This window comes from Passer montanus, unplaced genomic scaffold (assembly GCF_014805655.1).
Source record: "Passer montanus isolate IOZ18808 unplaced genomic scaffold, ASM1480565v1 scaffold38, whole genome shotgun sequence".
Lineage (NCBI taxonomy): Eukaryota > Metazoa > Chordata > Aves > Passeriformes > Passeridae > Passer > Passer montanus.
In genome coordinates, this window is record NW_024368596.1 from 4,147,171 (window position 1) to 4,174,770 (window position 27,600).

A 27,600-nucleotide genomic window follows, 5' to 3' on the forward strand; every position below is an offset into this window, starting at 1 on the left:
ACACAAACACTTCCATACACAACTCTAACACAGGAAATCTTGGAATCATACAATGGTTTGGATTGAGAAGGATCTTAAAGATCATCTCGTTTCAAACTCCATCTTTCACTAGACCAGGTTATTCAGGCCCTATCCAGCCTGGCTGGATGATATTGTTACTGAGATTAAAAACTCCTCAGAAAGGCAGATGAATCTGAAAGTACTGGTCACCCACATAGTCCTTAACTGGACCACTGCTTAATGAAGGTTATGATTCACCCCCATTTCATCCCATTTCATTATGGATGTACCACATTTCCTTAATTCCCCCAACATCCCAGTGGTGGCTGCAGGCATTTCTGTGCACAGAAATGTAACTAGTAAAGTATTTAATATATTGCAGCTTCTTCAATTCAACCTAGCTGCAGAAAATAGCCATTTTCTCTGTCAGTGCTTCTGGGACCAATTGCCAGCACCTGACAAAATGCTGGGAGACCTCAGAAGCAGTACAGGAGTTACCAGCAGAGTGAATAATCTGTGAGTCAATTGCAGTGCCTGCAAATGAAATCTTTCTACCCCAATCTTCAGCTATAAAATAAAGTAATTTCCTAACACCCATATTGTGCTGCAGCTACTTTTTAATGTATCTTCTTTTGTACAAAGCATGTTGAAGTGGGGAGTGATGTGAAGGTCAGATTTGTTTTGGAAAAGCCCAAAAGCTCTTTCTGCTGTTATTAGGAGAACTGTGAGAAGGCCCAGTGGCAGTGATATGTAGATAAACATCTGCATTCCTTACATACCACAATCATTTTTGCTTCAAGCAGAACTTCACACTTCCAATGCTAAGCAGTTTGTGTATGTGCCCATTAGACACCCAAATGCTCTCTTCCCCATTTGGTGTCAGGTATCCATTTGATAATTTACTTTTGCATTACAAGAGCTATGACTGATTCAGTGATCCTCTAGATTTGTGAAAGCTCTCTTGCATGCTGAGCAAACAGTTAGTCCTTTTACAATATGGTATGAGCTGATTCTTTAGTCAAAAATATTCCACTACTATACAGTCGCATTGCAAAGATCCTCAAATATTTTATGCACTGCCTACTCAAAAAATAAATAAAGATTGAATTTCATTCCTGAGCCCAGGATCCTCTTGCACTATACAAATGTAAGTATTTAATTTGGCTTCCCTGTTTATGTTAGTTTGTTTTAGTTGCTCTGTGTCTTACTCAAACACAAGAATGCAGTATAATTTGACTTACTCAGAACTGTGTGTTTTTGGCTGCTTTTTGCTTCATAGTAAAAAAACCCCAGGTTTTAAAGAAGGTCTAAAAGTGTTTTTTGTTCTTTAGTTGTGAAACTAAAAACTAGACAAACAACCAAAAGAAATTTCATACCGAGAGTCTGCAAATAAAGGCACAGACTTAAAAAATGAACTGTTTGTAGTATTGGGGAAAGAAAGCAGATTGCCAGCCTGCAGAGACTGTTGCTCCCCCCTGCAGAAAGATGTTGGAGGTTAGAACAGTGCAGCACCCACTCCAAAACTCTATTGCCAAGGTACAGGGGAGAACAGGACAAAGCTACATAACAATGATGGGGGAACTTTCCCTGGGAAAGTTTATTCTAACCCAAGAGATCTGGGAAGTACCAAAAAGCCATTCCAGCTCTCGCTGTAGGAAATGGGAGGAAATGGAGCTGCTGGCTGTAGAAGGAATGGCCACAGGTCGTAGGAGGCTGTCTCAGCACAGCAGCGCCTCATACCCAAGCAGCAGTGCTGACAATCCCAGTCACTGAGTACAGAGTCAATCAGGTTGGAAAAGACCTCCAAGATAATCAAGTTCAACTTTAGACTGATCATTACCTTGTGAACTAGACCATGGCACTAAGTGCCATGGCCACTTATTTCTTGAACAGTTCCAGGGATGGTGATTCCACCACCTCCATGGGCAGCCCATTCCAATGCTTTACAACTCTTTGTATGAAGAAATTCCTCCTGATGTCCTGAACCATTCTGGTGCAGCTAGAAGCCATGTGCTCTTGTCCTGTCACTTTCTGCCTGGGAGAAGAGGTCAACCCCTAGCTGTTTACAACCTTCTTTCTCAGATCATCACAGTTCTCAAAGGCATCAGTAGAGCTTAAAGATGCAGGGACAACATCTGGGACAATATGGAAGAAACTTTGTGACTGTTACTTTGACTGTTACTTCTGGTATCTTCTCTTAGATCCATATTCATTTATAAGTACATAAAATTTCCCTAAAAAGACATTGAGGATTCTCCTATAAAATGTGTTTTTTCTGGCAAGGTAAACTGAGTTTAAGCCATCGCTCACATCCAGGTCCACATCAGGCTGGAGAGCTGACAGCTTTTCAGTGCAAAGTGCATGGTCAGGGTCAGGGCTGGAATGTGAAGCTCAGCCCTTCCCAGACACAGGGAGTGTCCCTGAGAGCAGCCTAGCTGAGGGAATCTTAGGGCAGCCCCGTAGATGCCTTTGCCTATTTCTGTGAATTATGTTAAATGAATAACAACCAAACCAAAATAAATCTCCACAGGAGGCTGAAAGTAGCAGCATCCAGAGCAATTACAGTCAAATAATCAGAAGTAGCTCCCAATTTGGAGATATTCTTAGTTTTTAGATGCCTGAGAAGATGTACCACATGGAAGCCCCATTTGCCATATTTTAAAACACTGATTTTCTTATGCTGATTTCTACACCTCAAAGAGCTCTATCTAGCCATAAAAAGCTGAATAATTTTACTGAAATTGCTGGAGTTACATATGTTTACATTTCATAATAGCTTACAAATGAAAATTGGGTCATAAAAGTATTTGAAATGAAAATTTATTCCAAGTATTGTTCTAATGATTGGTTGTTTATGAGCACTGTGTAAAAAAACTGATTCTATATTCAGTTTTAAAATGCATGTACAGCAAGCATTACACTAGCAAAATAAGGAATAGTCAAAGAGGAGCAACATAAAGCAGAGGCACACCCTTCTGAGACAGAATGCAAAGCAACACCCAGGAGTAATAAATAAATAATTGGTCACAAATTTTATACCATACAGTTTTCTGTTTTAGGGGATAATACATAAATATTTTGCAGATGCCATCTACAGGGGGAGTGGAAAATCTTGTAGTAAATAAAATAAATCAGGAAACAGTTCTTAAAATCTCATACTTTCTTTACTTATGTTAGCTGTTGCAACAGGAAGAGTGACCAAGTCAACCGTCTCTTAAGCATTTATGAAGAGCCAAAAAGAAACTGGAGAAATGTGGACACATGAATGTTAACATCACTGAGACAGAAATCAGAGTAGGCATAGGAGTTTCTTAGTTAAATACTGATCATAAAACTAAGAAGCCACTGATATCCTTGACAAGTACCCCGTTTAAACTCAGAGGGTTACACACTCACAGACCTTGAGGTCTCATACTCTTATTATTTATACCAGGCTGCCCTCTAGCAACGAAAACCCGTGCACAGCATTCATAAAGGGTTTTCTCAGAACACAAGTTGTTTTTCCCTTTCAAAAAATGTTTGCTATTTGCCTCATCTGTGCTTTAATCTGCATTTTAAAGCTCTTATTTGGTAATTTTTCTCATTAGTTTAATAGAGACAGCAAAATTGGCTACTTAATTGCAATGGTTAAAGCTAAACACATTTGGAGACAGCAACTGCTTTATAAAGAGATATATATATACTTGACTGATCTCTGCTCCATCAGACCACCTTAATCCCTGATGTATTATCAGGGAATCTGGCTCCAGCCTCTTCTTACTCAGTGCAAACTGCCCTGTATGAAAAGCAGTTTAGTGCTGGTGGACTCCACAGTGGCTCTCCACATCTCCAAAAACCTGGCAGGATCTTGCCATTTTTTTCTAGCACAACTTGTACAGGGTATATTCCAGTTTAAGATTGGATCTATGAACCTCCAGCACCCTACACCACACTCATGGGGTCTGACACATCCCAGCCCATTTGGCCTCTCCCACACCTTTCCCTGCAAAATTTATTATCACTGTCTGCTGCTAACTCAATCTACCTGGAAATTAATATGTCAAGGAAATACATAGTCATTGAAATAAAATAAATTATTCTTTTTAAGGGAAGTCAGAAAACAAATAGTTGTTGCTATATTTCTTCTTTGGCTTGATAAAACACATGAACATTCCCAAGTCCTGTCTTGATATCCAGGCCCTAGGCTAGGAAGGCATTGCAGAGCATATTCACCTCTGATCCACCTTGAACAGGAGTCAGTAAGAGCTAAAGACAGGCTTACAAACTTTTCCAAGTGCCTGACCTAAACTGGAGTTAAGATTCTGGTCTCTAATTGAGTTGAAAGCCACTGCAAAAGGACTCCATTTTAAAAATCTTGTTCTAATTAAAAGTAATCCAAACTGGCACCAGTCCTAAACTGGAAACATAGTTAAATATTCTGATTAAATGGGTTCTATGATTACAAACAATAAATAATCACAAGTTTTCTGTTAAAAGAAAAAAAAGAAAAAAAAAAAAGAGTTTCTGAGGGAACATACCAGAAATGCTGACAAAACAGCAAAGGTGAGCTGGCAGTCACTGGGCTAAGAGAGGCTCTTCAGCTACCTGCAAGACCAAACTGTTCTTTGAAATGATGCACAGTTGGAAAGTTATAGCAAAATAAAGGTCAGACGTCAAGAGAAACATAATTTAAAAGGCAAAGAAATTTGTATTTTACAGAGTATACTCCCTAAGGACTTAGCAAAAGATCACTGCTGTCATATTGAGCTGAGGAAACACTGAGAGGAAGACATCAGGAAGATGCATTTGGCTCCCTGCTCCTCTCGCTGCCATTACCCCAAGCTGAATTGGCTGCCACAGCTATAGCACCCACAGGCTGGGGGACTTGAGATGGCCAAAGTGACCTGCATGTCCTTCTTCCCCTCCCTCCTTTCAGCATCTTTTGTGCACAGCTGAAGTGGAGGGGTTATGACTACCAGGATAGCACTTTGCACTAGAATATCTCAGCTGTGTGTTTGAGGAGGCTTTTGTGTTGCCCAAATAGGACAGCAAGGTTGATCATTACATATCCAACATTAAATAAACACATGAGGGGTGAAGGCATGGTAATGTATCTGTCGCAGGGACAGCAGTGAACTGACACTTCCTTTTAGAGTAAACTGCTGCATTGCATCTGCTGTGAACTTCATATTAAACTCAAAGCATTTCCATTAACCTTTTCCCCATAAATTTAAACCTTGGGAGGGGTTTGTATGTGACACTATTGAAAAGCATGCTGCAGTAGTGGAAAAATATGTTACATGGAACAAATCAGTAGGTTAAAGCCTCCACTCTATTTTTCCAAACAAAAATACTCTTTTCCATTAACCATGGGACTGGAATCCTGTACCACAGTCTTTCAGGCTGATTATGTGGAACTGCTTTTAAATATTACTTTTGAATTTATCTTTTCAACTAACCAGCGGGACATTCTTAAAATGGTATCCTTAAAATACCATCACATTATTTCTCTTGATTAATATAAATAATGACACTTTTTGAAATTTTCAGCCTCTTGCCCACACCCAATTTCCTGAGAATTACATCCACTAGGGATTCACACTGGATAATTTTTCAGTGTGTTATAACCAATAATTGTCAAATAGCACAGTTAAATCTTAAATAGGATTCTACAGGCCTCAAGCAAAATTCTTACTGAAGTCATGAGAACTTTCTTGAGAAAAGACCAAAAAAACTGTTGAAGGAAAGAATAATTTTATGAAGTCCTGCTGGCCAGTTTACACATTAGATAAACTGGTGTTGGAACGGGCAGACTATTTGGACAGGAATGGAAAAACTTACTGAATTAGGCATTCAACTACTGCAAAGTCTCCTCTCTGGAAATCAGAAGTTTGCATGCATACAGGGACACAAGAAAGTCCTAGTACTAAAAAAAAGTATGAAAATTACATTGATTCAAAATAATGGTTAAATATAGTCCTAACAGTCCTGAATGAAGTCCTACTGCAATGTTTACTTATCTTCAGGTGCACGCTTCAGTTCTTTCCTCATCCAAGATATTAAAGAACACAAAGTTTTCTACTAACAGTACTTTCTAAACTGAGAAATACAAAACTTCAAGAAGACCTTTAGCCACAGATGTTTGACAGTCAAAGGAAAAGCAGCATGAGCTGATAAAAATACCGCTTCCACCAAGAAATCAGATGCAGAGCAAAACGCTCCAAATGACAGAAAAGGTAGCAAGGAGTCTCTGAGGTAAATGATGGCACACACCATGAAACCCTCATTTTGAACACTGCATTTTATTCCTCTTAGTTTGCCATTTTCCTTATTCATAAAAGCACTACCTTATCTCAAAGGCCTAATATCATATTGCTTTGCTATGCATACTTTCCCAGGATATGTAGATAGTCTGACTGCAGGCAGCAGAGATATAAAAAGTATGCTTAAAGAAGAGGGACCTCTAAGCCATCTTAGAAGAGAATCACTGCATGGAAACAAATAATAATGGTGAGAGAAGGGAAAGGCAATGCAGCAGCTGCAACAGCCAATTTTCCCCACAGTCAAAATATCAGACAGAATGACACTGATGGGCTTCAGGTTGCAGCTGACTTTTAGTGGAACTTTTCCTGATTGGTACACTTCAGAGTAAAATCAAGTTCAACAACAAAGACCTAACTCTTGTCACAGAAGTCTGTGCATTAGAAACTGGGTTAATCACAACTCTGAAATAAAGATTCTTTCATTGTGTAGCTCATCTCAAGAAAGGCTTTATCAATTACAAAACTTACCTTCCTCACACATCTGAAATGTGTAAGTTGAGAAATAATTCCTTGGATTTATAGCTGTTCAATGGAGTAGAACCAGAACTATTTTGCTCAATATTTTCACAATCATTTGGAATAAAATTTTTGGTAATGGAGTTGTTATTATTCAGGAGTAGGTTGCTTTGGAGTAGTCTAGTTTATCCTATTGTACAAATAAAACTGAACAAACACAGTAAGGCCAAATTGAACATTTTACAGAATGGGGATAAGTGTGGATTTATGGTTGCTAATAGCAATTTCTTAATATATTCTCTCACTTTGCTATGGCAAACCTGCAATTCTTGGGCCAGGCAGATGCAGAATGTATCAGATTAGTACCTTAGGGCATGGAATACAATTCAAGGATGTATGTATGTATGATACAATACATACAAGGACGTTTCATTATAAACTCAGGGAAGCAAACTACATCCTCGACAAACTCTGCTTCCAGACATTGCTGAGGCAATTGATAATTCTTTATGTCTCATGTGAGGATCACGAGAGGAAATCTCTGGAACTAGTCATTAATCAAACAAAAGCATAACACAGAGCTAAAATTTTCTAAATGGTGCCAAAAGCATTTGTGGAAATTTGCAATGACAACTGATGAGAAACTCAATGCCTAGAGGGAGGGAGGGTTGTGGCTTTCCTCTGGTTTTGCTTTGGCTTTTTAAATTTTGTTTTTCACTGACTGCTATAGAATTGTTGGAAACTGGAAAATCTTCCAGTCAATCCTTTGTAGAAAAGAAAATCAATTTTACAAACAGTTTCTATTATACTGGCAATTTTCCTGTAGTTATACAGAATGAGATTTATCCATTCCAACAATAGGTTTCCAGCTAAAGAAGAAAACCAAAATATAAGGCAACAGAATGGGTCTGGAATAGAGTGGGGTGGGATGAGCCACAATCAGAATGCACTTGGCAAGAGAAAAGGGTATTAAATTGGCTTTAAAACATGAAGGAGAATGTCCCAGACATTAGGGCAAAAAGGCAAAAAATAGGAGGGAAAAAATGAGTGAAGAAACTCTGGTAGATAGCAGCAACTGCCTATGTCTAATTAGCCTTAGCTAAAATGGGAGAAGTGTATTCTAACAAGCCCTTGTGAATCAGCTATCAGGTACAAAGAGAGACCTCACTTCTCAGGTTCCTGGCATAAAATGATATATTTTGGACATTGCCTAAAGAAACAGGGCTAGCTATGGGATACTGTACTCTAACATGAAAAAAAACAGTTGCAGTAATCAAGGCCATTCGCCTTAATTCCCCTATGCTACCAAACCTGGATCCTTCCTGTCCAAACAATCCAGGCAGACACAGTCTTCAAGGCACTAATACTTATTCTTATGATACTCACTAGTCCTTAAATTACAAGTTACTTCAGGTACATTCATCCTTAAAGTTTTCACGCTGCAGTGTCAGGTACAGTACTTATTCTCTTCCCACTGATTTTACCAGGGTTGGCATTCGAGGCCTAATTTCAAATTATGGTCACAGCTTCAGATAATGCAAAGTGTCATTTTTGCACCAGCTCAATCATTGTGATAAAAATATAATTATCTGCCAATCCACTGGAAATCTTCCTACTTCAGTGATTTACATGTGTCACACAATTTTGAAATTCATGCTACAAAGAGCTCCTTAAAAAAGAGACCACCTTATAAGAAAAACAATTGGTGACATCCTGCCTAGTGAAGCTCAACAAGTTTCTGTAATGGAATTCCCATTTACACCCACACCAGTCTGGTGACTCAACTGCACTGGTGGAAACAAGACTGTTTCTCCAGATCAACCAACACTTAGAGGCAAAGACTCTCACACATTCCTGGATGCTCCAATCCAAACCCTGATGTGCAGACAGACACAACCAGAGATGATTTACAGATCACGCTGGAGTCAGGGTTGGCTCACAGATAAATCAGTCCTGGTAGGACAGCACCAGTTCCAGGTATTTTGCCACTTCTTTCCAGGGAAATCAAAGACAAAAGCCACAAAAGCTTACATTGCGTGCTCAGGCAAAACTTAACTCATATGATATTAAAGAAATGACTGAAATGGAGAAAAGAACAAGAACATTCAAACATTTAAATCTCAGGAGCACATTTAGATAATTTAGAGGAATCATGACTTAAAGCATTATGCTTTGGGAAAGTATTTTCTCCAAACATCTATTTGATAAGCACTACAAGCATTAGCGTTTCACTACAAGGACAATGAATGTATGCTAATGCTTTTGTTTCCATGCCAAACCACCCATCTGGTCTCTGCTCAGAATTCTATCACACTCCTTTCTTTCCACTTTTGCCCTATGCTATATTTAAGTCAAAATTACAAAACTATGCATTATCACATACATGCAATTTATGATCTAGACTCTCAGTGTTAATGAAATTCAACAATAACAAAGAGAATGGTTGTGAATACTAAGTTCCTGATTGTTCGAGATGTAGCACTGCTTTATTGTGTTTATTGTGTTGTGTTGCATTAGCAACCTCTTCATAACAAGGAGAGACAAAAAGTCTTTGAATTAATTACCTCATTGGCAAGGGGGAAAAGAATCTTATTTTTTAATGCATCATTCATTTATCTGCTAACACATGAGATACTAATACTGTCTCATGATGATATATCACTAGCACCACCATACATGATAAGTTACCTACTAGCCATCATTACTACTGGATTTAGGTTTTATTAATATATTAAAAAGGCACCTACAAAGTCTTTTGCTGCTTCAAATATGGGAACAGAAGTTTGCATTAGAAGGTTTTCGGAGATTAGTAACCAGACTTCCTGCGCTCACTGTGAAATTTATGTGATATATTTTTAAATTAACACTAGATGTGTGTAAGTGCTTCCTGCCTGTTGTCTGAGAGTAAATGCTACAACATGAGTCATAATTATTCAGGCCATAATTTATTATATTCTACATTTCCTTTTGGTCAGCAGAAGTACTTCAGAAAGGCCCTGCTGGGATATAAATACAGTTGAAATGACCAGCCTGCTTCAGGGATTGTCTACTCTTCTAGCTTCTAGGAGAACATTTATGATCGGATCAGCTAGAACTGAAGACAGATGAAAAGACCTGATAATGGGCCTTTTTCTCCAAAGCACCTACAAAAGGGACCTTCACATTTGGGCATTCTCAGATGCCCTCATACATGTGCAACTTAAATGGCTATTTATTGTCACAGGACAAATGCTTATAGTTCCTCAGCCCCAGAGAATGTCATTAGGTGTGTCAAACTACAGCTACCAGTATATATGAAATGGCATATTCAACATAAAGTGCTCAGACAGGCCTAAGTACAGCTTTGTTGCATCAAGTAGACAGTCCTACCATGATGATTAAGTGATTACACACCATTTTGGTTGAAGCACAGTAAATATTTTGTTCTCTCTATGAGTCCATTATTCTTTTGCACATATCAAAAAACTCATGTTAAACCAAAAGCACATCCTGAATTAATGGTGATATTCAGCTCTTTTCTCAGATGCACAATTGCTTTCCAAAGAAGCAGCTTCTCATAATCCAGTCCCATGTGGCTTGAATCTAACCCAGTTACAGCACTGAAACCTTTTCCCTTTTCAGTGTCAGTACAAAGAAAGCTGGAGACTAGCTCCTAGTCCATGTTCTGGCAGCTTTAATACTGGCCTAAATAGGTTGCTGAGGATTACTTTTGGCACTGCTTGGGAAACTTAACTGATGTCAAGCCAATGTACCCCACTTTCTGCCAACTGCTTCTTGTTCTCTTCTTAATCAAGGAAGTACCATTAAAAATGCCAGGGAGCAAGATGAGGATTGGGCCAAAGCACGCTACACTCCAGCGAGCTGTGTAAGCACAAGGGATCCACAGGGAGCACTTAGAGACAAGAACAACCTGGAGTGCTACTGTAATTTGTTCTGGGCACCATATAGAGATGCCAGTGTTACCTCCAAGACTGTGCCAAATACTCTGGCAAATCTTGACATTTTGTCCTTGAGTCACTGTTTGCAGAAAAGTTCCTAAATGTTGTGTTTGCCTTCCTCTCTGCCTCCATCCGTCCATCCATCCATCCATCCATCCATCCATCCATCCATCCATCCATCCCTCAAAACTTTACCTGAAGTACCTTTCTCTCTGTGGGACCACAAACAACTGTGAGTATTTAGCTTATACCCTACACCAGACTGAGCTTTCCAGAAGTCAGAGATCTACAAAACCACAGCTTCCCTTACTGCTATGAAATTTTGGAAATAGGGCACTGCTGCAAAATATTGTCACTAAATTACAGGTGAAAGAAGGATTTCTTTTTTGATAAAATTTCCTTTTCCATCTGTTATTGAAGAACTTTCTTCCACTCTGAACTCTTAAGGGTTAACTGGCATTGGGTGGAGGAGGGGGAAATCAGAGGTCAGCTCATGTTCTGATATCAGTGAACTCACAAGTTACTCCTTAAGCATGTGGTTTCATCCTAGGTTCTTCCTGCCAGCAATTTCTCACTTTAATCATACACCCACAGCAACCCAGATCTTTAAATTCAGCAATTCTTTCTCAGGTTTCAGCAAGTCATTGGCAGCCTGAGCTATTTTTGGGATATTTTCTCTACTGCAGATGCAGCTTAGGAAAACGCAGGGAGCATGCTAAAGACCTGCAGCTATTTGCCTTGTACAATTTGCTCATTTCTCTTTATTTCTCTGTTTTCCTGCACTCATCACTTAAAGGACAACCTTTCTTGCAAACAAAATCCCTGGAGCCTGATTAGAGGGACTGAAGGCTCCCAGACACGGATTGCCTGCCAGCCACAGCACGGTAAGGACATGGACACTTTTGGCTAGCCTTGCATTGCAGCTTTTTAAGCTTTGCTGAATGTTTATTTGTGTCCATCGCTTCCAAATCAACACTGCTGGCATGGCAGGCAGTCTCCAGCTCCCGGTCTCCATTTTCATTCCCTAAAATCCTCAGCACTTGTAAGTAACACATTTATACTCACCATCTCTTTGTGTGTTTTAGAAATCAATGAGTGACACTAATTTTGATCAGTTCCAGTGATCTGGGATTTTTCTTTACATTTTACTATCTTTTGGACATCTGTAATTTGCAATCCTGATTGAAACTGTGAATATTTTATTGCCTGATCTTCCCTGTTGAAGGTATATTGTTAATTTTGTTACTTAGCTCAGCAAATTATTCAAATCAGGGAATGGTTTTATGTACGGTAGATGGATATGTTATAAAAAAGCCCTGCTCCTGATGATTTACAGTTTTATACATTGCCTTCCTGTCTTGTGCTCTGGCTCTGCTTTAATACCTTGAGGCTGCTAGAGCAGTACACTAACACTACAAAGGAATTGACAGCATAAAACCAATGCAGCAGACAGAGCTGTATTAAAAATGACTCAATTTTATCATGCAGTTATTTTATTTGCTCACAGAAATGCACCAAGTAACCTCTGCAAGAATGGTGAAATTTCAATATATTAATGTACTTTAGATTTAGTAGATTCAGGATGAGGCTCTGAAGGTGGTATTTTCATTTCTAAAAGTCTTTTAACATTTTTGAGGCAATTTCTATTACATTGTCAATGTTGCTTTGAATATAAGGCTGATACCTGAGCCTGGCTCTCTCATCCAACCTGTGAGTCTGCCTCAGTTTCACTGAAATCCCTGACACTAAATTAGCTGAATGATAAATAGGCATTAATCCTTTAATCCTTAGTTCAATTTTTATACCCAATCCCAAATGTTAGTACTCAGGTTGCTTGAAATCTTGTGACTCAACACATTTCCCAGAGACCACAGGAAGAAAGATGGATGTGTTTTAGCAAAAGTTAGCAAAGCACTCAATTGTTTACTGTTAACAGAGAAACTGTTATGTCGTTAGACAAGTGTAATTGCATGTGTACAGAACACACATGTAAAGCTAAATCACACATTTCTCTCTCAAAAAACCAATGTTGCTCTCAGCACGAGCAGAAGTCAGGTGAAGGAAGTCTTACCAACAGGACAGGTCTGTGCAGAATTGAGTCTTTTGGGAATTCAGTGAGATAAACCCAATACAGGAATTATACCTGTACAGACAACGATTCAAGTGGTGCTTGTTTGGCTCATTTTAGAAAATGTTGTCCTAAATTGTGCCACTGATAAAAATTATTATTAAAAAGGCAGTGCTTGTTGTCACAAGATGTGCAGAAATGAAATAATCTGAATAATGAAAAAACAGATGACATATAACAATTTTTTTTTGAAAACAAACTGTTGCATACAGGAATTCTCTGGAAATATAAAACCTTGTCTTTGTTAGAGGAAGAATATGGACCATGAAGATTAGCAACTCTCCAGACCTTCCCAACTGAGCATACACTCTTACTATGTCAATACTCTAATTTTTTGGTGTGCTTATATACCAAATCAGCCACACACAAGGTACTAAAATTTAATTTACTCTATAAATGAACTAATTTATAATTCAGCAGCAGCACTGCATAACTCATACTTGATGATCCTTGCCTAGAAATCAGAATATAAAAAAGACTAATGGATATCAATAATGGTAAAGGCTGAAGTGGAACCCATGGTGATGTAGAGTACAACTTGTTCCAGAGTCATAACATGAGTCAAAAACTTGGTTATTCCTCAGAATATCACAGAAGTGGGTGCCTCTAATTTTAGTGACATTCTCAGACACACTAAAGCTGCAACATGATACTGTATATGAACACAGCCATGGTAATTGGCCAGTTATATTCCATTCAGCTTGCTTAGTTTTTTTAAGTTTACACTACCATTTCAGCTTAAAAATCAGTTTAGAAAAGGTTAATTGGTCCTGTACTACTCTGCAATTGGCTAGAATAAAAGCACCCATAGTTTCAATGGCTCCACTGACATGCAGTACCTTACTACACTGTAACAATCTGCTCAGATGGCTGAGCCCTTCATTAAAATTGAAGGGACAGTTTAATTTTTCCTGTCTGTCACTTTGCACCTGATTAATTCTATTAAATCCAGTTGAGGGACTGTATTGAAAGGAGAATCATCAACAAAAGTGAATAGTGAAAGTTCTTCAAGGACTGAGTCTGAATTTTAATACTCATACAGAGCAGGGCTCTGCAACAAAAAGCTGACAAATTTAGTGGTGTGTTGGTGTATGTTGGGAGGCAGCATCAGTCTAGAGGAGGACTAACACAGAATTGCAGAAATGAGAGAAAATGTAGTAGGAAATTAAGGTGTCATTGGAGGCAGGAATAAGCAGACACGGGGGCAGATGAGGTGACAGGCTGCAGATTGTCTGCGAGGAGGCAGGGAGCTCTGCCTTGGCGAGTCCCAGCAGCTGGGCATTGTCTTCCCCGTAGCTGCTGAGCCCTGGCAGCACCAGCACTCCCCAGCCCTCTCCCAGATGGAAACAGCAGGGTGAAAATGCTCTGCAGCCTGTTTCTCTTGAATCCTCCCATCTCCATTTCTTCCCACATCATCCCACAGCTGGAGTAGGCCTTGGCCCGCTTCTGGATCTCATTTCAACCTAAACCTCAGCCTGATAACAGTTGGAGAAGCACCAGAAGGTAATAAAGGCTGTTTGGGAAGGATCAGAGAGAGGCTACAGGGCCTGGACAGCAGGGTGGGAGGAACAGAGGAATGGAGAGGTAACAGACATCCTGGAGGACTGTGCAAGGAGACAGGCAGACACACAAAGTGCAGCTGCTTCCACCTAACACTCAGAGTGTAAAACAGCTGAGAAAAAGACAAAACCATATTAGAGTACACCATTAAAGACAGAGATACTAGAGACAGTACAGCACTGACGGCATCCTATAAGTATGGGTCAGTCCCTAATTAAAACATTAGACAGTTTTTGTCACTCACAACACAGAAACATCAATGTGCATCATAACAATGAGGTGGGAGTATGAAGGCTATTGGTAAAGACATCATCACAGAGATTAATTATTTAATATGTATGAAAATGCTGGCCCAAGAACAAACAGATATAAATCAAACATAGCAATTAGAATTTGGAGAATACAATGAAGCAGTGATATGGGAGCAAGAAACCTAATTAACAGGTTTTTATGATGAAGAATGATCAATTACGAAAAGCAATGTGTGTTTCTGCAAGTTGCTGCAACATTATAATTGCTCCAGGACCGTTTCTAGGTCACTGTCATACATGCTAATTTAAGTGAGATACAAATCAGTCTTGGGGTGTGATGAATGGATAGGTGCTATAACTTTAGCAATGTTGCTCCTTTTGTCATCACTTCTCTCTCTGTACAAAGATTAAGATAACAAATGCAGCAACATCAGTCTCTTTCAGATACTCAAATAAAACTAGTACTTAATTAAAGAAGAATGAATGGCGCAATCTTGGTTCTTGTTGATATTCTGAAGAACCTTGAAATCTGTTATGAGACTGCATAGATTAGGGTATTTTGAACATATTTAGGTGTAAATAAAACCAAGAAGTTACTTCCTTGTTAAGCTTTTCCTCTATTTTTTGAAAATCAAGTTGATTTGACCATTGTCATTAATGTTACGTGAATTTCCATGATAATGCTTTGCAGGCTGCAAGTTAAGTATATCCCTGATACTACCTTTTGGCATTTCTAGACATTGTCTTTAATTAGATATAGTTGCGATGGATTCCTTAGCTGTCCCCATCAAATATGTCAACCTTTTAGTCAGTTCTCAGGGATATTTCTATGATCTTGCTGATTCTTGATTGACTTTTGTTTTACTACATATAATGATCATGATATCAATCATAAGAAATAGAATTCAAATAATTGAAAGTCCAAGTCACTAAGGAAAGTCACTGACAGATACTAATGACATACAGCAGCTCCTAACTCCAACTTACACAACTTATTATGCAACATCTTTGCCACGTCCTGTTAGTAACTGAAGTCACTAACTTTATCTAAAGCTAGATAAAATATAAAACTTCAAAGAATATAATATATCAATGCAGGAATGGTCTACTAAATATAAATACTACTTTCATCGAGGATAGAAAATGCAAGTAAAATTTGTCTCTCATTAACACTGCCTCACATTGATCTCTAAATCTTTTATGTTATGACAGTCTTTTTTGACACCAGACACATTATTAACCTGTCAGTACTCAAAATTTGAAGGCAAACAAATCATTTTTATGTTTGGCAAAGAAAAAACAAAAGGTCTCAGTCAGGAGGGAGGAAAGAGAATACTTACTATCCTTAAGTATGAGAAAGCCTTCAGATAAGATATCGATCAAGTCATATTTATGTCTAATAATTTCATCATTTTAGAGTTAGACGGAAACAAACAATATCTCGGTCTTGCAGAGCATGCTGACATCACATGGCCCCCAATTTTAGTTCTTTAATGTAGTTTGTCTGTGCTGGTGTTATTAATAGACACACTAAAATGGGAACTTCGCCCTGGCTCAGCTTTGACTCACTGCATGGCCTTGGGCATCACATAACCTCTGTCTCCAGTTCTCTATCTGCATAATGCATTTGTCTATCTAGTGACTTTGCAGAGTCATGGGTCAAATAAATGAGCCACTTCACAGAATTTTTAAATTGAAATACACTGGCTTGTCTTCTGCACTTTTATATTTCCCTGAATTTTAACATAAACTCGCCTTTTTCATAAAGGCAACCAAAGTGTTTAAATAAACAGAAGAACTATTTAACATTTCCAAATGAAAATCTCCTTGAACTAAAAGAATGGAACCACAGCCACATAAGACAGCTTGTCATCTCACAGCCCAAAATACCTTTATGTGATGCTTTTTATAAAGTTATTTACTGTCCAGGGGAGAGGGAAGAAAGAAGGAAGCCTAATTTCATACCATGCAAAGAAATAGCAGATTACATAGTAAAATCTGCACTGCAAAGTATGGTCTGGCATAACAGATGGAAGAACCTATCAACCAATCTCCTTCATTATGATGGCAGTCAAAAGAGTTGTATTTTTTTTCAAATCTAAACTGGTTCTGGTGCATTCATTTGACTGCACCAGAAGATATAAATCCTCCATGTGGCTGAGATGACTTGCCCAAAGCTAATCAAGTTAGTTATACGCTTAGTTAATTTTTTTGCTTGTTGTCCATTGAAACTAATCAAATTTTCTCTAGAAAATAACTTCTCTGCTGCAGTTCTAACCCTTTGTGTCTTAAGGAGAGAAAAAAACCCTTCCTTCAAGGCAGCCCCTGAGGGGACTTTAAGGCATTGACATGCAATACTCAGATGTTCATTTGTTTGTAACGGGAGTCTAACCTAGATGCAAAACTGAATTACAGAGTCATCTGGCATTACTTTAAAATGCAAAGATGGACAAAGCAAGCGCATTAATTATCAAAAGTTGAAAAGTTCACCACTGATTATTGCTTCAGTGGATGCTGCATCTTTACAAAGCCCAGACATTCAGTGAACTGATGCCTCATTAGATACAAGTAATTGTATTTTTCAAGGTGGTGTTCTTGGATGCTCACTCATCCCTTGCCGTCTTATTTCTTCTTATGACTTGGTTAATTCTTTGCTTGAATTAGGGTTGAGATCAAAAAGAGACCTTATGTAAAGGAATAGTTATAATCTGGGATGCACAAGGCATACACTGACCAGTGTTGCTGCACTAAGCAAGCAGTGAGGTGTTCCTAAAGTTAGTCCCTTTTAGCTCTGCTAACCAGGAAGATCTCATGACAGACAGCACAGCTACCAGAGAATGGTAAATGCCATTCCATTGCTAATTATATCCCTAGAGAACAGCGAGGAAAAATAATGTATTGCCCAAATGTATGTAGATATGTTTGCATGCACAACAGGTTCCTGGTCTTGGAAGCACCTTGTCCATTCCACAAGAAAAAAGAATTCGGAGCTCCAACCTAATTCATAGCTTGTGTCCTCATGGAACTTGGAAACAGGACAAATAATAAAAAAAACCCTCTAAAGCTGATCTAATCTCTAATAATGACATAATTATTATGACACAAGGAGAAATTTGTGATAGATCTAGTCTGACAATGCTATTTGAGGACAACAGGTCAAATGAGGATGTAAAAAATCCAAGGTCTAATTCATTCCCAGTGTAAATTGGCAGTATTCCCTTTGACTTCAATGAGAGATTTACTTGTTCACTCCAGCTCTAATTTTTAGAGGGCATCTTCCCAATATTTATGATTTAGTTACACCAGCCTAAAAAGTACTCACTTTTAAATCCAAAGCAAGAACCTCCAGAGAGCTGGGGTATATTTTCATATAAGGGTCTTCATTTAGATAGTACATTTACATTTACTGTTACTGGAGCAACTTTCCCATATAAAGAGAAAATGTATTAAGAAAAAATTAACAAACTTCAGAGACACAGCAGCAAGAGCCAGTCTAAAATATCTATGTGGCTCTTTTATGTCCAGAACACCCCAGGAGGAAAGAATAGAAAGAATCATTGAAATAGACAATAATGAAAATTAATGAACAAGCAGATACATGTAATCTTGTATTGTTTAAACAGCAATAATAAAGTCAAACATTAAACCAGAAAGAGATGCTTCTATGTTTTTGTGTTGTGAAAACAGGATTTTTGTTTTCATTGTGATACAACTATTTGAGAGTTTTAAAACAGCAAATCTTGGTGAGAAAGGGAAATTTTGAGTTGTTCTAAATGAAATACTTGAATTATGTTAGTGTGTAAATTGCAGTAAAACACAGAGAGATACTCCATCCTTCTTCAGCTTAAATGGTATCAGCAAAGAGGCCAGAGGATCAGTACTAGCCCACAGTCAACCCCAAAGTATTGCCACAGAAAATTCTTGATTCTGGAGAAAACACTTCACCGTAGGTTGGACTGTGATGATAAAGTATATATTTAAATTCTTCACTGTATTACCTGAGGGATTTTGCCACAGCGTAGCTGTGAAGTAAAAATGAAGAGAGAACTGAGGCAGCCAAGCGCTCCATTATGTCTTCTCAGAAGACAAAACAGTGAATCATTTATGATAAGTTCAATCAGCAAAACCACTGGTTTTAAAGCTTATCTATAAATACATTTTTATGTGGTTATTGATTTAGTATTTAATGATAGTTGGTTAAAAGATGAGGTTGCCCAAGATCTGCATCCATTACTACTGAAAGATAAGTGTTGAGGACTTGTGGATAGGTGCTGTTTACTGACTTCCACCTATTGCATAAATATCATGGCCATGCCTCAATGACTCAGGTCAAGGGTGTGTTGCTCAAAACTCTGTACAAATGTCAAGCAAGCAAAATTCCTGTTTCACTAGTTTATATATTAAAATATAAAAAAGAAATATAAGTTTTATAAAAGCATAGGACTTGAATGGCAGTTTCTGAGCTGCCAGGTTAATTTCAACATTGATCAACTAAATTTTCATCCAGGGTAACTATTGCTTCACATTAAACAGGAAAGAAATTAACTGGGCTCCATTGTCTGAATGGCACTGCGAGCTTTTGCCACTAGAGTGTGTCAAGGCATTTGTGAGGAATAAACCTCTTCACGTGCTGTATCATTCAATTTAAACTATTACCTGGAGCCCTGGACAAAGACAAGTACCTTCAATGTACCATTTATTTTTCTGATTTCCTGCTTGACTGCTAGAATTTGTCTTAAAGATTATACTACTAGGAAAAGGTCTCACCTCATTAGTCTGCTTATGCTGTGCACAGGGATTTTTATACTGATACTGAACACAGGCATCCAGAAACAGTCCAGCCAATTTTAGGATCCATTACACTGTGCCTGTATTTTCAGTTCAATGTCAATGAAACATCCCTTCCAGGCTAAGACTCTTACTTTGATGCAGTACTATAACCCTGCTATTTGGTATTGAAAAGTCAGCACAGCCAGTCAATCTATGTAAATCTGTCCTTTCCTGCTTCTCTCTCTGCTGGATGTCTGCAGTTGCACTAAAATTGGGGTGGGGTGGGGAGGTGGGCAGTGGGGAGAGGAAGGGGGAAGGGGAGCCCACACACCTATATAAAAACTGCTGAAAATCTGAAAATATACTGAAAATCTGTGCTGAGAATAGAGATGCTCCAGCGTATTTAAATCAGTTTGAAGAGAAACTATAAAAGCCCCTCTCTTTGATAGTAAAAAAAAATCAGAACAGTTAAAATTAGAAATGCGTAGGCATAAAGCACTTCCAGGATCAAACAGTATGTTGAAATGTACACATTTGGTAATGCTAAAAATCAGGATCTGCCTCCATACTTTTCTGAATCGGGGTTTGTCCCCTTCTCCATCTGTAAAACTGCACTGACAGCACTCCCTCCCTCTTTTTGCTCACTTTCGACTCTTCAGATTGCAAATGCTTATTAGCTGTTTTGACTACAGAAGTTCTTAGTAAAGGCTTTTCACTGTCCATAATGTCATCTCCATGCTGAAGATTTTAGCTACTAGACCAACCCTAATAACTTTTCTTTAAAAGACATTAAAAACAAAACAAAAACCAAACAACATCCCAACAACTACCTATAAGATATAGGAATCCTACACCCAATCTGTAGTCATTTACTTGCTGAAGTGATGTTGTGAAGGGAGACACGTAGTAGCACTCGATTTCATTACCTGCTTTATCATCAACTGCTTTACCTCTCCTAGGAAAGGTCTGATAAGCCTTTCTTGGGAGACTGCAGCAGCTTTCTGAGCTTCCAGAGGTTGGCACTCTTAGAGTGACAATGATGACTGAGCAAAACTGCTTCTGAAATCCCTAGGCATTCACCCAAGTCAGCCATATGGGGTCAATGGGAGAAGAGCCACAGATCAGAAGATTCTGCCTTTGAATTGCCCAGACCAGCCTGAGAAAAAATGAGGCTGATAGGGCATCTGGAGTTCTCATCACCTGCTCTGTAACTTTAGATGAAAATTTTGATCATATCTATTTGAAATGAACTGATGGCTGACAACAGAACAAGGAACAGGAAAGAAAAGAATAGGAATACAAAGTAGAAGGAAAAGATGTGTGACCACGTCTCTTTTACTCAGTGTACGCTGAGCTAATGATACCTCATGCAAGTATCCCACAGTCACACTAGAATTAAGAGATCCTGCTTTTCATGAACAGCCTGCTGAAATCACAGATCCCTACCCACTCTATTTTTGTCCCAGAGAACCAGAGTAGAGCACAGGCAGAGCATGCAGCAAGGCTCAAGGTCCAGCACTGGTACAGTACAAGGAGGAGCTACACCCTTACACGCTAACAGTCACCTGAAAACACACAGGTCACCTGAAAAGCCCCAGAACAGTGACTCATGAAGATTTCATAAACAAAATCGAGCAAGTGAAGTTTTTTCCCATTCAATAACAAAATGAAAATGTCAGCAAAAAGGAAGAACAAACTGTCTTTTTTTTTTTTTTTTTACAAAATAAAAACCCAGTAATTTCCATTTGTGGTAGATCATAATTATTACATCTAATTAAAAATAAAATGTTTTGTGACTTTATTAAAAATGCACACATTTTACTATTCAACTTATACTAACTTGGAAGTGGAAAATGATATTTCCATTTCAAAAGATGAAAAACTTAATTTTCAGCATGTTAAGATATTTCCTTTAAAAACTAAGAAAATGTTTCATATTTTCCTATATTTCAGTTGAAACAATTTTAGCTCAACCTAAACTCAAGAATGGTCCCAGTCCTTTCAAACCTCTGTTATTCTAAGAATTTAAAAATCATTCAAAATTTTTGTCCACCTCTATTCATAAATTCAAGCATCATTTTGGCCCTAGAACCCTGGGAAAGGAAATACTCAAGAGTCTTTCTAAAATATCTTTCCATTTCCCACCACTGTGTCCCTAGCTGATATTCCTTGTATCCTCATGCAGCAATAGCTCTACCTTCACTGTGGCAGTCCCTCGTGAAATGTTTTCTAAAATCAGAGTGTGAAGGCTGGAGAGTGAACTTTCCACTTTTATATAGAGGGAAGAACACCCAGGAGAAGGTATTTAAATTCTGTCCTGAGGCAGAATGAAGTTGATTTATGTCAGGGATTATTTTTATCTCTCCAGTCAACTAGAAGTTATGCAGCAAAGGCTGCACGGGCACAGGCACGCAGCACGGTCTGTGCCGCTCCGACAGCGCTGCAAATAAAGCCAGCTTGGCAGCAGGCGGAGCTGTGCCCTTGCGAGCCCTTGGCACGGCTCTGCGGGAAGGGCTTCCCCGGGCCAGCTCTGCTCCCACGGGCAGCAGCCGGACACTGCAGACCTCACTGCACCCCAGATGGCCGCAGCAGCTCTGGACACTCTGGTTTGGCTCCTGCTTCTGCCGCTGCACTCATGTCCTGGCGAACTGATGAGGGGAAAAGGAGAGGGTTATGACAGATCCCATGCCCCACTGTTGAGTCACACACAGCCTCTACACGTCTCTAACCTGAGCTGAGAGCAGCTCATTTGAACCAGGGACACCCGGGACCCTTCTCCTTCCGTTTTCTGCTCTGGTCTGACACGGGAGTGAGTGTGTTCTTCCATGCCTGAGACCTCCACTCAAAGCTCATGACCTTTCCATTGATTTCAGAAATCCTCGCATAGAACTCCAACCAAGTATCCCTGCAGAATTTCATTAGGAAAACAAAGCAAACCCCCACAACTGTGAAATTACCTCTGGAAGAGAATTTCCTCAAGATTTTTTTTTCTCTGAAAAAGGCAGCATATTTACTGAGTTTTTAACATGTAGATAGATGCGTGTATGCAGTTGCCTGAAAGCACATGATCTAAAATATTACATCTCTGCATTTAATTTTCATGTGTAGGGAAGGAAAAACACAAAAAATGGAATAATAAACTCTAGTTTTTAGAATAAAAAATTAAAATAAATTTTTCCAGGAAGCCTGCTATAATAAATAAATTACTTGGATTTTAAAATACTCTTGCAGTGTTTGAAATTAAAACATTGCATCACATTTCCAGTGCTTACCAGCAAGAACAAATTCATTATAAACTAACATAAAACTGCATTTTTCTCTACCACTGGTGAACGAGCAGCAATGTGCAAGGTCATAAATAAGAAATGTAAATGAATTTGTATGTTAATAAATGTAATTATGAATCTATCTGAATTTTAATCATCTAATGAATGTAACTCCTAAATTACAGAGGGAAAGAAACTAATTGGATTCTCGGTATCTTTTCTGTTGTGGCTACAAGTAGTGTATTGTACATTTCCTAGCACTACACAAGAACAATGCTGTGCACAAGGAAGGATTTCCATCCAGAGGCCAGCAAGTAGCTTGAACTTTACAAATGTTTTCTTCTTGTTATTTTTTTAAGTAGAAATACCATGTTTTAAGAGACAACCCCCCCAATGATTTGAAACAAGTAAAACTGAGGATCAGTGTTATAATGAAAAAAAAAATTATCAAAATAGTAGGTAAAAGGAATAGTTTAGAGCTACTCACACTTCAATGTTTAAAATTTCAAAGAGCACATCTTCACAAGAGCTAAGAAGTGATCTTACACTATTTAATACAGTGCAGAGATGCAATGGATATATGGCTCCTGCTTTCCTAATAAACCTGTCTCTGAGTTCTCAACATTTTGAATCAGAGCAGCAAAAAAAGCACTGCATGGGATAATGCAAAATTAAAAATAAATTTAAAAATTCTTTATATGTTTTCTGCTAAATATACAGGATGTATATATATTACACACACAATTTTATTCCTTGCTTGGCATGAATGTTTACGGCAACACTTCTTGAAAGCGGAACAGAAAGCTTATAACATATTACAGATATAATATATATATAAATAAGGTCCTGTCAATTAAAATCCTAAAATTCATATAAGTCCTATATTATATTTGGTTATCTTTTTTTTTCTGTTATGAGAAGAATTTCATATCATTCCTATGAGATAATGACATCTAATAAAGCAGATGAAATTTGCACAGCAGTTTGCAAGAAAGAGACCTATTTTTTAATCTCCATCTGACATAAACAAAGCTGATAATAGCAAACCTTCTGGTGAATAAATTATTAGCAATTACACCTAATTTTGGTACCATACTGTTAGAACATTTCAGCCATAGAAAAATGCAATTTGAGTGAGGTTTCTCTCTAGCAGTAGAATAACAGGCTGAGGTCACTTTAAACAAATGTTTGAAATGCAGTGTGTTATTAGTATTTCAACCACTGCCAATTGCCTTTACTTACTATAAGTGTTGTTCCATAAGATTTAGAAGAAGCATGTTTTGCTATCATCTGCTGCAAGATACCATACCACAAAATGAGGGGATTCAGATTAAGACTTGTCTCATTTTAAGTACATTCTGAAGCCTAGACTTAAATCTTTATAAATTATTCATATCTCCTCACAACTGTACCTGTTTCTTTAAAAAAAAAAATCTTGTATGGATTTTCCCTTTCTTCTCAGACATGGCTGCTCCTCTGATTATCTTAGTCAGGACTCACCCATTCCAAGTACTAATTCTTTCTACCACTTTTCCTTTCTTAATTTTCCAAAAGGAATCCTAGTGACCACAGTTCTCTGATGCTGAAAGAAGTGTCTACTTCTAGAGCTTTCTCCAAACTTCATTAATTCCATTTTTCCACAGAAGGGTGGTGCAACAGGCCACCCTGTTTCACCTAGCAAATCACAAGCAAACACTGGAATAACTTACATGCAATCTAATGTGGTGGTAATGAACAGAAACCTACCTGATAAGGTATGTTATGCCAATTTTTTGCACACTGAAGTTGGTTGATGACCACCAGTGGCCTTGTGAGGGAGCATATGGTCGGAGAAGTCATGATGTGATATTGACTTGTGTGATTTATCCAACATTTTGAAAGCAAACTGTCTTCTGATGTCTTAACTTAAAAGTGGCTACAGTAAGATAATGTCATCTTATTTTTATAAATACGCTTTCCCTTGTCATCATTTGGAAAACTATCATAGCATTTCTCTTATTGTGTCCTTGTTTATAATAATGATTACCTCAAATATTGACAGCCATAGATACATTATAATATTAAAGGCTGTATAAACAAATAACTATCTTTCTGACAGATGTTAAATGTTTTAAAATAGGAACTTTAAAAGTTTTATAAGCAGTAGGTTCATAATTTATCAGCTTGGAAAAAAGCCAGAACAAACCCACCAAATAAAAAACCATCAAACCTCCAAACTTGGATTTATCTTACAAGGAAAAAAAAGTTGTATGTAGCATAATTAGCAGGTATGGCTTATCTTCTTAATTATCTCCCAATTCCTTGAAATGTAGACTTATGTATGATGTGAATATATGAATACAAGAGTTTATACCCCTCACTTCATACATTACAGAACAGGTTTCCTGCATTGCCCTCTTGAGGCCCATAAGAATTGAAGGTCTGCATTAAGGCAATAATCGTAATCAAACCATATTCTTCACCCAGCAATTCACAGGGCTCAGGAAGGAGCTGGTCTCCCTGATGCACAATTAGTTTCTCTGATACACATTTAGTTTTTATTTATTGGATTTAGGTTGGGTATATCTCACCTCCCTCTGAAGCATCAGCTCAGCCCTATTGTCTGGACATACATCCAAACTCTATCCACACAGATCAAATCAGAAGTTAAATCAGACAGAACCAAGACTTCTTAAGTTAAAAACAATGTAATTCAGCAGTGCATAAATCATATTCTTCCATTGGCAGCTATGCAATTTCTAAAGCTCATCTGGTAATTCTCATTCCAAAGCAGAAGAACATAATTTTATATTCATTTAATAGTTTCTCAAATAATTGCCCACATTTTCCCACAAGCTTAGTATAGTACAAATGGATTTTCTGATATTTTGATTAATTTTTCCCTAGTAGTAACAACTAAATAATTGGACTAGAAAAGTATATTATTATCTTAGAGAATTCTGTTATGGTTAATTTATTTCTAGTCTTTATGACCATTTTCACGGCTCTGCAGCATGTCCCTCACCCTCCACAATCCTGAGACCCTTCCTTCCCTACTTCCTCCCTTCTCTGCATGTTTTGGTTTTACAGCACTTTTTCTCAAGCCCACAGCCTAGGTCTCTCATGGAGTCCACTTAATGGCAGACTGCAGCTTCAGACCTCTGAGTGAAATAAAATATGAGCACATCTGATGTGGCTTTTTTCCCCTCCTGATCAGCATGACGACATAGTCAATGGCAACACGATTGTGTTAAGAGTCTTGGCTGTTGCTAAGGAGAAGGGAGCTTGGAAAAATGTGGGAGCAATGTCACTTTAAAATCTGCATGTACACAAGGTCTTTCATACATGTCCTTACCTCTATACTGGGAAAAGGAATATGGCATTATAGTAATGATGTTAATATATCTCATATGGCATTATTTCTCTAGTCCTTGGATAACCAAGGAGGGCTACCCATAGGGTCAGTATTTATACAGAAAACAATTATCTTCTTCACTCCATCAATGTTATTTAAATCTATGTAAGATTTGGGAGCACAAGAATTTTGCATCTCTTTGGTGCTGACAGCACTTGGAACAGTCTTTATCCAGTCTACTTCTCATCCTTTTTGGCTTATGTCTTTGGTGCAGGTAGTACAAAAAAAAGGATTTTACTTATCCCCCTTCTCTTCCCCTGCAAGTTCTCTATGCTGTTCTCTTGACTTTGCTCTGAGAATCTCTTATCTCCCTCTCTGCCTGGCAGACAAGGCAACCTTTGGGACCCTGTGCTATTAGTGTCATCACAGGGCAGAGGTTCCTTTCATGGAAGAGTTGTTTCCTGCCTGGCTGTGAGCTGTATGCTAATGTGACAGCCCGGCAAGGATTTGAGAATGTCACTTCTAGAAAATAACTGTCCTGAATGGTATTTGTCATATATAAAATCAGATATATATTAAAAAAAACCCAACAAAATTCAACTCTAATATGTATTTCAAATGAGATGCCCACAGGCACTTACAACATAAGTACATGTCAGTAGCCATATGTGCTGTAATCCTCCTCTTTATACATAGACCCAGCATAATCCTTTCATGCACCATGTATCTAATCTGTATTCTCTGCTTTGGAAGCAAGATTAATCTCAAACTTTCAGAATTAATTCAAAGGCATTAACTAGCTTTCAAATCTTCATTATTTTGGCAACCAAGTAGTTAAACAATGTGGCAAATTACCAAATCATTTCTGGTACCACTTCATTTCAGGTTCTTTAAAGCCCTGCAGCTGAACCACAGCTGGGTACTTAATACAAGGTTTTATCTTTTGGGGGAATGTTACTTTTAAATGCTTAATAATTATGAATTCATTTTCCATTTTTTTATAAGCAGGGGATCATAATGAACTCATTTGTTATTCATGTGAATGTCAAATGTGTTCCCACGGGAGTTTTATTCTAATTCACTATTAGTTAGTGGACTCATAAAATAAAATGTTATCCATTTTTTACTTTGAGCATGTAATGCTTGGTAATTGTTCAAATCAAAGGGCAAATGTAATATTTTCCTTTGATAACTTTCAGTTCTGATTTAACTAGCAAGAGAACCAGTTTTAGAGTAAGGGTACCTCTAGAAACAGAAGTAGATTTGTTAAGCTGTAAGCCTTCCATTTAAAATGCAATTAATGAGATTATCATAAGCTACTCTTTTAAAAAGCAGATGTGTTATACTATAAGTGTACATGTTTGAACTACATGGATTTTGCATAGCAAGACAAGCCATATCCAGCATATACTGTTTAATGACAGTTCAATGAAAGACATATTTCAGTATGCCACAAGTTTTCAGGCAGCTGTTCTATTGCAACAGAAAATTTAGAGGTGAGAGACTTACAGGTCATGGCAGAATCTGAATGTGATGACACTGGACAGCTGGACTTTGACCTGTGAAAACAACCACAAAGTAAGCAATAGAAAAAC

General features: G+C 38.0%; 1 protein-coding gene across 4 annotated transcripts in view; it reads left to right on the forward strand.

Moving 5' to 3' along the window:
* The first annotated feature begins 11,400 nt into the window (after positions 1 to 11,400).
* The window catches only part of AMMECR1 (AMMECR nuclear protein 1), a 94,077-nt gene continuing 77,877 nt past the window's right edge, over positions 11,401 to 27,600 (forward strand). For 3 of the 4 annotated variants that reach the window (XR_005628439.1, XM_039717347.1, XM_039717349.1), the window contains exon 1: positions 11,401 to 11,580. Coding sequence is in view for 2 of the 4 variants with exons in the window: in XM_039717347.1 (XP_039573281.1) it covers positions 11,409 to 11,580 (172 nt within the window). In the remaining 2 variants the exon portion in view is untranslated. Of the gene's footprint in view, positions 11,581 to 11,692; positions 11,739 to 27,600 lie in introns of those variants that run through there. The other variant, XM_039717348.1, reaches the window with a different exon arrangement.